This window comes from Bombina bombina, chromosome 1 (genome assembly GCF_027579735.1).
Source record: "Bombina bombina isolate aBomBom1 chromosome 1, aBomBom1.pri, whole genome shotgun sequence".
Lineage (NCBI taxonomy): Eukaryota > Metazoa > Chordata > Amphibia > Anura > Bombinatoridae > Bombina > Bombina bombina.
In genome coordinates, this window is record NC_069499.1 from 976694472 (window position 1) to 976707522 (window position 13051).

General features: G+C 34.9%; 1 protein-coding gene across 1 annotated transcript in view; it reads right to left on the minus strand.

The window, feature by feature from the left end:
* Positions 1–4478: 4478 nt before the first annotated feature.
* GATA5 (GATA binding protein 5) overlaps positions 4479–13051 on the minus strand; it is a 39701-nt gene continuing 31128 nt past the window's right edge. The window contains exons 5-6 of the mRNA XM_053693101.1: positions 10943–11055; positions 4479–4830 (exon numbers count right to left, since the gene is read on the minus strand). Coding sequence (XP_053549076.1) covers positions 4678–4830; positions 10943–11055 — 266 coding nt within the window. The 3' untranslated portion in view covers positions 4479–4677. The remainder of the gene's footprint in view (positions 4831–10942; positions 11056–13051) is intronic.

Sequence of the window (13051 nt, forward strand, 5' to 3'; positions counted from 1 at the left end):
TGAGTACACACACATATATATAACCAACAATATTAAGCAACACCAGACAGAATGGCTACGTATTATTACACATCAGTTTGTTTTACATTATAAATGTATGAATCCCCTTTTTTAATTTATACTATCAGGATAAATCAGCTTTCAGGGATAGATATTCAGTTTAATGTTGCTCTATTCATAGTTTTGGAACTTCATGTTTCTTCTGCTATATTTTATATTTACATTTCTGCTTGTAGCCATTTTATCTCTACAGTCTTGAAAAGTTAAAAAAGGGACATGAAACCCATATATTTTTTTCTCGTGATTTAGAAAGAGCATACAATTTTAAGCAACTTTCTAATTTACTTCAATTATCTAATTTGCTTAATTTTCTTGATATCCTTTACTGAAAAAGCATATCTAGATATGCTCAGTAGCTGCTGATTGGTGGCTGCACAAAGATGCCTTGTATGATTGGCTCACCCATGTGCATTGCTATTTCTTTAACAAAGGATATTTAAAGAACAAATAATTTTTTGGGGTTTAGTGTCCCTTTAATTCGCCTTTAATAATTGTAATTGAAAAAGATGTGCTTGAGTTTCTACATCATCTGGTAGAAAATGCTACTTCATAACCAGTGCCTCTAAAGAAGAGCCTAAAAGCCACTAATGCTATCTGGAAATGATGGAATTCTGCAGAAGGCCCTTGAAGAATGAAACATTTGAGGAATTGTCAATTTCATTTCTCAATGCAGCGCATTCTACTCTGTGCTTAGCATGCAATCATCAGGCTGTACATGGTATACTCAGTGCTCCACATACACACAATATAACATGTCCTCAGCATGCACACTGTATATACCCAACCCTTAGCATGTAAATAGTATATTCCTAACCCTTAGCATGTAAATAGTATATACCCAACCCTTAGCATGTAAATAGTATATTCCTAACCCTTAGCATGTAAATAGTATATACCTAACCCTTAGCATGTAAATAGTATATACCCAACCCTTAGCATGTAAATAGTATATTCCTAACCCTTAGCATGTAAATAGTATATACCCACCCCTTAGCATGTAAATAGTATATACCTAACCCTTAGCATGTAAATAGTATATACCTAACCCTTAGCATGTAAATAGTATATACCTAACCCTTAGCATGTAAATAGTATATACCTAACCCTTAGCATGTAAATAGTATATACCTAACCCTTAGCATGTAAATAGTATATACCTAACCCATAGCATGTAAATAGTATATACCTAACCCTTAGCATGTAAATAGTATATTCCTAACCCTTAGCATGTAAATAGTATATACCTAACCCTTAGCATGTAAATAGTATATACCTAACCCTTAGCATGTAAATAGTATATACCTAACCCTTAGCATGTAAATAGTATATACCCACCCCTTAGCATGTAAATAGTATATACCTAACCCTTAGCATGTAAATAGTATATACCTAATCCTTAGCATGTAAATAGTATATACCCAACCCTTAGCATGTAAATAGTATATACCTAACCCTTAGCATGTAAATAGTATATACCTAACCCGAAGCATGTAAATAGTATATACCTAACCCTTAGCATGTAAATAGTATATACCTAACCCTTAGCATGTAAATAGTATATACCTAACCCATAGCATGTAAACAGTATATACCTAACCCGTAGCATGTAAATAGTATATACCAGTGCTCATCATACATTTAGTATGTACCCAGCCCTCAGGCTCAGCATGCACACAGTATATACCCAACCCTTAGCATGTAAATAGTATATATCTTTACCCTGCCCTCAGGGTAAAGGTATATACTGTTAGGTATAATAGTAAAGTGTATATATATATATATACACACACATATACTTAAAAATGGTGTAGCCAAATTATCTCATATGCATTTCACTACATTGTGAGAGGAAATAAAATTAATTATTTTTGTTATGAAGAGCAGAAGGAAAAAAAACAGCTAGACGGGCATATAACATGCTAACAAAATTAATTGGTGTAATTAGGTAAAGGACTTTTAGAACTTACCTTTGATGTCATGAATTTGCTCAATGGGTTCATCACACAATTCATGCTTCCATCTCCACCCATATGTTCCCGCTTTTCAAATGTAAGGACTTGTCATATTGTAACCCAGCCTGAGGATGCACACGTAACTCAGGGAGAATCAACTATGGGAATTGTAGTTTCCCGGTAGTTGAATGAGCTGCTTCCTCTATGCTACCCAGAGATTTAACTAAACAACTGGATGTACTTCATCATCCATAGTTAAATGTTTAAAGGGATATGAAACAGTGCTCCTTTTGTAAAATCAAATATGTTAAATCAAATTAGGAATAAAAACAGATTGTGCAAAAAAAACAAAAAAAAAAACAGCAAACAACTTACTTATTTTCTTGTAAAATGAGCACTTAGAAATTCTAACTGTAGCCCTTGCCCCCAGTGTGATAAGAGCATTTTTGTTAGAATTTTCATAATCTGTTCTATATAATCAAATAAATGGTGAATGCTGAAGCTTAGTGTGCAAAATGCAACCTTTTTTATAATGAGGATAGGTGAATGCCAAGGGGCCGATTTATCATCGGTCTGTCAGACATGATCCGCTCAGTGGATCATGTCCGACAGACATCGATGAATGCCGACAGCATACGCTGTCTGTATTTATCATTGCACAAGCAGTTCTTGTGAACTGCTTGTGCAATGCGGCCCCCTGCAGATTTGCGGCCACTAGCCACTAGATTGGCCGCTAGCAGGGGGTGTCAATCAGCCTGATCGTATATGATCGGGCGGATTGATGTCCGCAGCCTCAGAGCAGGAGGACCAGTCTTAAGACCGCTGCTTCATAACATCTGTTTCTGGCGAGCCTGAAGGCTCGTGCAGAAACAGGGGCATCAAGCTCCATTCGGAGCTTCATAATTCGGCCCCCAAATACTGTTTTTATTGCAAATTAATGCTCCATGTTATATTAATTCTGCTATTTCAATAGAACAAATGTTACATTCCATGTTATATTAATTATGCAATTTGAATAGAACAAATGTTACATTTCATTGTTATATTAATTCTGTAATTTGAATAGAACAAATGTTACATTTCTCTATTTTGAAAACAATTAAAAAACTAAAGTATAAGAGAATTATCATTCAAATGTTACATTTTGCTACTAATTTTCTTAAATTAGATATTAAATTAGATGTAGTAATAAATAACTTATTTATAATAATGGATAATAATGTTCATAAATTATTTAGCATTCTTTTAAAATGGACTAATGTTGTGAACATACATTTATTTTTAACTGAATATTCTAAAACTTTCAACCCATCCCAACCTTAAAGAGATATTTCAGCCAAAATTGCAAAACGCATGGATGCATTTCAGTTTTGAATAGAAGCATTTTTGTAATATAAATGTACTAGCAAAAATGCTTCTAACAAAAGCTATAGCTGTGATAAAAGTGTATTTAAGTATGCACTGTGAACCAGCATTTTAAACACAGTACTTGCTCAGCAAACCTAATGTGCTTGTACCATCTGTTAATGACTCAATTTGTTAATTGCTGAGATGATAAAAGCCCCACTGGTGCGCTGAGCATCTGCAGTATTTACAGTGCTAGTGCACTGAGAGTATCTGGCTATGCTTCACATGCACGTGCAGAGAAAAATGTGAACAATAAAACAGTGATAACTTTTACTAGAAGCATTTTTGCCAATACTTACATATTGCAAATATGTTTCTATTAAAATATATAATTCATCTATGTGCATTTCAATTTTGATTGGAATGTCCCTTTAAGTCTGTTGTGCATATGGAATGTACTAAACAGAGGTTTTAGAATCACAATATTATAATTTGAAAACAAGCAAACACAAATCAGAAACCATTATCAACTTGTAATATTTTAATAAAATTATTTTTTTTCTTGGTGTCGTTATCACCCTTAATTGGAAAGTGAAACAAATTGCACTCAAAAGGGATAAAATAATCAACATTTGTCAAATTGTAATGAGTTAACAAGGAAATACTCTCTCTTTGGTTTTCAATCTAAGGCGCAATGAAAGGAAGGATTTTTTTCTGAATGGTTGAACATGGTATTTGTGTCCAACATTTACATAGCACGAATGTGCTCCAAACCCTGAAATACATGTCCGTCCATGAAGTTTACTTTGATGTTATTGATTTGCATATGATTTTGCAATATCCATTTCAGCTGGGAACCAAGAGCACGTAGGAGATTCCTGATTGTCAAAAAAAATCTTTCAAAACTTAGTTAATAAGCAAAGATCCCTCTTTTTTGCCATGAAGCCAGAATAAGACTTTCAACAGATACACAATTCAAAAGGATCCCAAGTTGTCCATGATTGTTGTCTTGAAACCAACCCACCACCGCTGGTTTTAAAGAGTTAACAATGCTTCAAGATCAATATCACCTGTCCCAAGGCCAAGAATATTTGGAAAAAAAACCAAAAACAACGGCCACTATGTAACCATTAGATATAAGAACGAGAAAGTCAAGTTACATCAATGGTTACAGCATTAATGCTAAACATTTCCCGCTTGTGGCCAGTAATGAATTTTTTTCTCTTGAGTACTTAGATGCCTTGAGCAGTCTCCTCTTTGCACTTGCCCACTTAAAGGGCCAGTAGATACGTCAGCTGTTTTATATTCAGTTTTTCACTTAAGCAAGAGCCAACGCACACCATGAGTCCTGGCGAAGAGGCACACTCAGTCCTGATTGTTGGCTTAGCGTAGCTGAACTAAAGGTGTATTCATCAGGGATAAATTTCAGCTCATGAGGTCCATTTACAAGATCATCTGCTTGGTTTTGACCCTTTAAAAAAAAAGAAAAAAGTTTCAGTTTTACTGAAATAAATATACAACAATATTTTAATCATACACACAAAGCACAATCATTGTTAAGCAGATAGCGCCAAAAGATAGGGGTGCCTATTAGTACAATGTTAAACGAACGCAATACCATCAATTTCTTCAAATGTATAATGTGTAATATTGCAAGATTAATAAAAATATATACAATCCAGAAACAAATGTGATGGTTAAAGCAGGTCAAACAAGGGATGTATACGTGGCATCATTTAGGCCGCTCTTCTCAAGTGTCAGGGTATCCACCACAAGAAAGTCTAAGAACAATCAGAGAAGGCGCCTCATAGTGTAAAACCTCCAGACAGAATCGTCAAAGGCAACGTAAGAAATGTATTCACATTTAAAAAGTGCAAGTAGGGCACTTAGAACCTGATGAACTAGTTGTTACTGTGAAATGCGTTGCTACGCTTGATACATTGTGTTTTATCCAATAAACACTTTTGTACTCTATGCTACATTGCTATTTTTTTATCGAGTAGTTTGCTTTTATTTAAAGCACTGCACTTTGAACTTGAGCTTTGGCTGCTGGGAGAAACATGTAGCAAAATGAAGGAATGGAGCACCAGCTGTGGGAGATAAAAGTTCAATTTTATTCAAACAAATTTGATTTAAAAACGGATATCAAAGGTATAAGAAGTAATAGTGGTCAAAACAAAATAAGACATCAGCCAGATGCAGCTGACGCGTTTCGGCTCCAGGCTGTAGTCGAAGCTGTTAAATCTTAAAATGTAGAAACATCATTTAAAGGTACAAACAGATGCCTATTGGATGGCTAATTTCAATTAATTAACAACAATTGTTATACACAGACAGTTTAACCTTCAAACTGCTAAAAGGATAAATGCATACAGGATTAAATGAATAACCTCTGGAATTAATATTGTACATGCACATGAGAACATATTAACAAGCAAAAAGCCTGTCATAAATATTATATTATGTTTAAAAGGCTATCTTAACCTTTGATTTACATGCATTGAACCAAACAATACCAATTTATATCTACTTGTAGAAATGGCAATAAATGGTACTAAACCTAATGCCCACTGTTATCATTATATAAATACGCCAATTATATGTAATCATTCAACAGTATCTTTGGCTGATACAATTCAAATATATATATATCTAATAAGCTGGACTAATTGGGAGTGGTAGTGCAGGTAGAAACTACTGCCAGAAATTTATCAGATCGTAATCTGAATTTAGACTCTCTGGACATCTTGTCTTCAATTTAAAGATCCAGAACACCTCTTGTCTGGCCAGTAGTTTCTCCCTGTCACCTCCTCTGTGTGGAGGCATTATCTTCTCAATGCACGTCCACCTTAGAGACTCTGAGCTTTTCCCATGTAATTGATTAAAATGTTGCACCAAGGGGGTACTTGCAGTGCCACTCTTTATACTGGACAGGTGTTCCCTTACCCTTGTTCTCACTTCACGTGTAGTTAGCCCCACGTACTGTTTGTCACATAATATACAAGTTTAAAGGTAAATGATAAATGTGGAGCTACAATTCAAACATGATTGTTTTTGAAAAACGTGTCCTGTTACTGTGGATTGAAAACTGTCGCCCATCTCAACATTTTCACAGGCAACAAAAGAAATATTGTGACACCTGTACATACCCTTAGCTGTCAGCCAAGATGATTCCCTCTGGGATTTTGTGGGAAGCTTAGTGGGGGCTACTACATTCCCTATAGTTTTTTGTCATTTATAGGCAAAACTGCAATTTTTTGTGGTCAATTGCATTAGTTTATCATCAACCCTTAGGGCAGGGAAATGTTTTTTTATCACATCACAAATTTGATCATATTGATCAGAATAGTCAATGATAAACAGAATATCATCTTTATCAATCTTCCTATTCCCCAATTTTGGATCTTTAGTCTTTAATAAATCGATTCTATTTAATTTGCTAACACTATTGGCCACTGTGCTATAGTTTTTTTTATGGTAACCCCTTTCCTCAAGACGTTTGGTTAGCTTTCTTGACTCCTCCTGAAATTTTGTCACATTTTGCTATGCCCTTGAACACGCTTCTGGGATGACAGCTTGAAGCGTGCAAAAGGGCATTACCAGAGATGGGCTTTTTGTACACTGTAGTTGAGATTGTCTCACCATTTATACCAATCAGGGTAAGATCTAAATAATTGATATTAGTTTGGTTCCACTCAAAGGTGAACTCAATGCCCACATTGTTTGCATTTAGATACTGAACAAACTGATGGATACCTATTTCATCTCCCCTCCAAATGAACAAAAGGTCATCTATAAATCTCCTATAGATGACCGCCTCTGAACTAAACGGGTTTCTATCCCCAAAGATGTGGGACCGCTCCCACCAACCCATGAAAAGGTTGGCGTAGGAGGGGGCAAACTTGGCCCCCATAGTGGTCTCACAAGTCTGGAGATAGAAAACCCCCTTAAATTCAAAGTAATTGTGTTTCAGCAAGAATTCTGTTACTCTGAGTACAAAGTCACAAAGTTCGATATTTTGCCCATGGTACATATCCATAAAGTATGCCATGGCCAAAAGCCCTTTTTTGTGTGGTATGGAAGAGTATAAGGCTTTTACATCCACAGTTAGCCATTTAAATTCCTCTTTCCATTCCACATTCAAAACCAGGCTTAAGATATGTTTTGAATCCCTGACATAACTATAGATTTATATAATGATAACAGTAGGCATTAGGTTTAGTTCCATTTATTGCCATTTCTACAAGTAGATATAAATTGGTATTGTTTGGTTCAAGGTATGTAAATCAAAGGTCCCATTTTGATAAGTACAATGCTTACAAATCTTGGTTAAGATAGCCTTTTAAACATAATATAATATTAATGACAGGCTTTTTGTTTGTTAATATGTTCTAATGTGCATGTACAATATTAATTCCAGAGGTTATTCATTTAATCCTGTATGCATGTATCCTTTTAGCAGTTTGAGGGTTAAACTGTCTGTGTATAACAATTGTTGTTAATTAATTGAAATTAGTCATCCAATAGGCATCTGTTTGTACCTTTAAATGGTGTTTCTACATTTTAAGATTTAACAGCTTCGAGTATGGCCTGGAGCCGAAAAGCGTCAGCTGCATCTGGCTGATGTCTTATTTTGTTTTGACCACTATTACTTCTTATACCTTTGATATCCGTTTTTAAATCAAATTTGTTTGAATAAAATTGAACTTTTATCTCCCACGGCTGGTGCTCCGTTCCATCATTTTGCTACATGCCTGGTTTGACCCTCTAAAGCAGAGCTTTCCAAACTTTTTATGTTGGTGACACACTTTTTAGACCTACATAATTTCTCGACACAGTAATTCAGTTGTACTAGCAAAAAGGAGGTTAAACTAACTTGTTTTAAGAGATACAGACACATACATGAATTATATAATAACAAAATATATTTACAAGTAACAGTATGAATGTGCAAGAATTAAAAAAAAGTTAAATAACACCAATAGCTACTTACTATTTTAATGGGATGTATGAGGTTGATGGGATGAACACAATTTCTGAATATTTGGTGGAATATTAGATAAAGACACTGGCATTTCATCATCAAGCATTTTTTAAGTTTCCACATCCTATCCATATAACTAGAGCAGGAGCAGCAATGCAATACTGGGAGCTAGTTGCAAAAAAAACCCCACTGACTTCAGCTCAGCATTTAAGCTGCCGCCCTCAGAGCTCGGCGAGTCCTATTGACTACTGCCTGCACTGCAAACACACTGCTCTCCCACTCACTGACTACACATGCAGTCACGAGCTAATTAAGGAGCCAATGTGCTGCCAATGGGAATAGTTTCAGTTCCCACTGAGCTGCGCCAATAGGTTAAGATGATCTGTGTCCCCCTAGGTATCAATCACGTGTCAACCATGTGATATGCGTAGCAGGCAGGCGGAAAGTCAGAAACCAAAAAAAAAAAATTAAAAAAAATTTGTGCTGAAGCAGGGACACATCTACACACTGCTGCAGACACACTAGTGTGTCCCGACACACAGTTTGGAAAGCACTGCTCTAAAGTATAGCACAGCCATTGGGAGCGTAAATTACTTGTTTCCCGTATTTAGCTCCAGAAGAATTATTTTCAGGAGCCGATCCAGCAATGGACCAATCACTGAGGAGCCGACTCCACACACCCCGCTGACGCTGCTTGCAGGTTTGCATCTATTGGCTGAGAGCTGTTTGCTCACTGGTTCCCCTGAGCTACCCATTGGAGCAAGGAGAGGGGGTGGAGCTCGACAACCCACGGAGGCCATGATACACAGAGCAGCGGGACACTGCACTCACCAAAGAAGATTGATTGAGGAGGTGGCTGTAGATATGCCAAGGACCGGGATCCATAAGGTGCTTTCTATTCATTGAACCCAGTGAGTTCCTTGTATCGTTACCTCCTAGTATCAGGTGAGACGTTTTGCTTATATCTCTGTGTTAGCCTTGACAGTGGGTCTCTTCTATTTGTGACTACTGAGTTTGGCATGGTCCGTTCAGCTTTATAGTACGTTGCGACATTCCTGTACTATATCTGGTCCATAACCATTCAATATTTGTACACCTCAGGACTGTTTGTGTTGTGCTGGGAGAAACAACCACAATGCTTTTGGAATGGGAAGTGAGTTAGCCGGATGACTCTTTAAGGATCCGGTCTGCCCAACTTGCACTTTTAAGTGCCCTACTAAATGTGAGTACATTTCTTACGTTGCCTTTGATGATTCTGTCTGGAGGTTTTAGACTATGAGACGCCTTCGCTGATTTTTCTTAATATTTTAGTCATGCACCCTGAAAGGGACACTAAACCCAAATTTTTTATTTCATGATTCAGATAGATAAATTTAGCTACCAATCAGCAGCTGCTACCCAGGTGCTGAACCAAAAATGGGCCTATGCTTACATTCCTGTTTTTTTCAAATAAAGATACCAAGAGAACAAAGAAAAATTTATAATAAAAAGTTGCTTAAAATTGTATGCTCTATCTGAATCATACAATAATAGTTTTTTTTAATACACTCAAAAGTTATTGGCAGTTTTAACCGTTTTTTGGCTGAAATAATGGGTCAACAAGATTTAACAATATGAGACAGTAAACTTAGTTAGATTAGCAATTAGCCATCTTACCTAGAGTAGCAACCCAACAGAAGGAAACTTAAAATAAATTACTTTTGTTTTTATTAAGTTGACTGATTTGTCAGCTTTCCTGGACATCCTACCCAGGACATTATTTCCCTTAAAGGGACAGTAAAGTAAAAATTATACTTTAATGATTCAAATAGATCATACCGTTTTAAACAACTTTCCAATGTATTTCTATTATCAAATTTGTTTGATAGGAATTGTCTTTAGCAGTCTATAGCAGCAGTGTTTATAACCATGTATAACATTACTATAAAAAATATTGCAAACTCTGCAAAAGACACCTGAGCTCACCTAGGATTACTCTTTTAAGGGATATTAATACAAAATCAATATAAGATGCTTAAAGTGACACTGAACCCACATTTTTTCTTTTGTTATTCAGATAGAGCATGCAATTTTAAGCAACTTTCTAATTTACTCCTATTATCAAATTTTCTTCATTCTCTTGGTATCTTTATTTGAAATGCGAGAATGTAAGTTTAGATGCCGGCCCATTTTTGGTGAACAACCTGGGTTGTTCTTGCAGATTGGTGGATAAATTCACCCACCAATAAACAAGTGCTGTCCAGGGTTCTAAACCAAAAAATAGCTTAGATGCCTTATTTTTCAAATAAAGATAGCAAGAGAACGAAGAAAATGTGATAATAGGAGTAAATTAGAAAGTTGCTTAAAATTGCATGCTCTATCTGAATCACAAAAGAAAAAAAATTGGGCTCAGTGTCCCTTTAATTATTTCTCAAAAAACAACTTTGCAATGTACTTTAATTATTTCATTTGCCCCCTTTTTTTTTGTAATTTAAGCCTGAAAATTGTGCATTTTAAACAGCAAATGTCAGGCATTAATGGTTAAACCTCTGTCTGGTTGTTTTTAATTTGCCTTTTTTAATTCATATTATTATTATTATTATTATTATATAACACTTACCTGGGAAACTGATACTGGAAAATGTGCATTTAAGTTGGGTTCAGTTTTTAAGACAGGCGTGGAGTCTGTGTTTGTAACTGAAGATGGAGAGTTGGTGGCTGAAGCTGTAGACCCTTGATAAAAAAAATAGATCATAACCTTAGAAAGTTATAAAGGAACTAGCTGAGCTATGTAACAGAGAAACAGAGAATCTATTTTGAGCTAGATTTATTTAATTATTCACATGCTTGTGCGCAGAAAGGGCACTTCATATTTCTTTCTGAGGGACAAAATGATGAGTATTTTTTGTTTCTTTTAAAATAATAATTACATTTTGGAGGAAATTTAGTTATTGCAAAATGTTGATGACAGTTTTCTGCATGCAATATTTGCTTGACTAGTATGGATCTACATGGATTGTATCTATGTGTGCAAAGTTATAAATGCGCTCGCAATACAAGTGAATAGAAGCCTACAGATACAGGTGATTATCTCCTAAAAACACCTTAAACAATCTACTGAAAAAAATGTTTAGAATGATAAGTGCCCATATAGGTACTCAATAAATGCTAAAATCTGTGGCGCTGAGAAGACAGCTGAACTATACACTGATGGCTCAATAAATAAAGTTAATATGATGGTGCTGAGAAGACAGCTGAACTATACACTGAATGGCTCAATAAATAAAGTGCTTCAAGATATATATAAATATATATATATATATATATATGTAAAATTAGAGTTAAAATTAAAAATGTAATAAAAACAATTAATTCCAAATAATTATACACAACAATCTTACACAATAAGTAATACAATGTTAAAATACTGAAAATGGAACAGAGAATTGCCAAAAAAAAAAACAGGTCTAATACAATAAAAAAAAGCAAATGACAAAAAATCAGTGTAGTGAACCAAAAAAATGTATACAAAATCAATTTTTCAATCGATTAAAAGTCAGTTAGTTAAATGTACTCCAGCATTGCTCATCTACATGGATTGTACAGTATTGTTTACTAGACGTGTGAACAAAGGAAACCCTTATATTGTTCATCATGGAAAATATGTTGTTGTTCTTTTCATTTCAGAGATTTGGATGAATTCTGATAATATTATTTGTTTGCTAATGGAAATTTGTAAAAAAAAAAGATAATTTCCTATGAAAACATCTTCAGGGCCTAAGAGAAGCAGCTGGATAGCAGATTAAAGTTAAAAAAGGTAAATAGTCAGGAATAACTAAGAAAAGCTAACATAACTATTGGCTGACACCAGGGCCAAAATTGGACCAAAAACAGGCCCAGGCATTTTAGGGATAAGCAGCCCATGTACCATCTCTATTTACCCATACCCCAAAACTGACAAGTATAATGTGTTAGTTTGATTTGCAAAAGTTTGCAACATCCCTTTGTCACTGTATTTTGTAAATCAGATATAATTAAATATTAAAAAAGTGAAACTCAATATAAAAAAAGATTAAGCTATTGAAGTTCTCATTTAAATCAAGAATAACTGCTCACTGCTCATCAGCATTTGTAGTCACAGTTATTCAAAATAACAGGCACCTGAGTGGGATGAGAGCCCATTTCACTTCACTTTTTTATGTTTGACTCTGATTTACTGTAAATATTTTACATTCCAGTGTTCTTCACTTGAAATGTTCTTTGTATTTGTAAATAGATATTTCTATATAAATAAGTGTGTATATATATATATATATATATATATATATATATCTGTGTATATAGATATAGAGGTATTGATATATATTTAAAAAAAGTCATCAAATATATATAGAAATATGTATTTAAAAATAAAAATAATTTTTTCTTCTATGTGAATGTAAAATATGCTTAAAGTGTCAGTAAACCTTAAAAATAATGTTACATAATTCTGCACATAGAATTATATAACATTATATTAGCCAAACTTTGTAAAACTTAATATACCCTTTTAATTTTTTTTAAAAACGGCTGTTTTACAGACCTGCTCTCTGTACTCTGCTGAGCGGGTCTGTTTTTATTCCACAGCGCATCGGGCCAGCTGTATAGTCACAGCCCGGCCCGACCGCGCCATAACACTAAGTGCAGCTCGCTCCTGCTCTGTGCGAGCTGCACTTAGTGTTATGGCGTG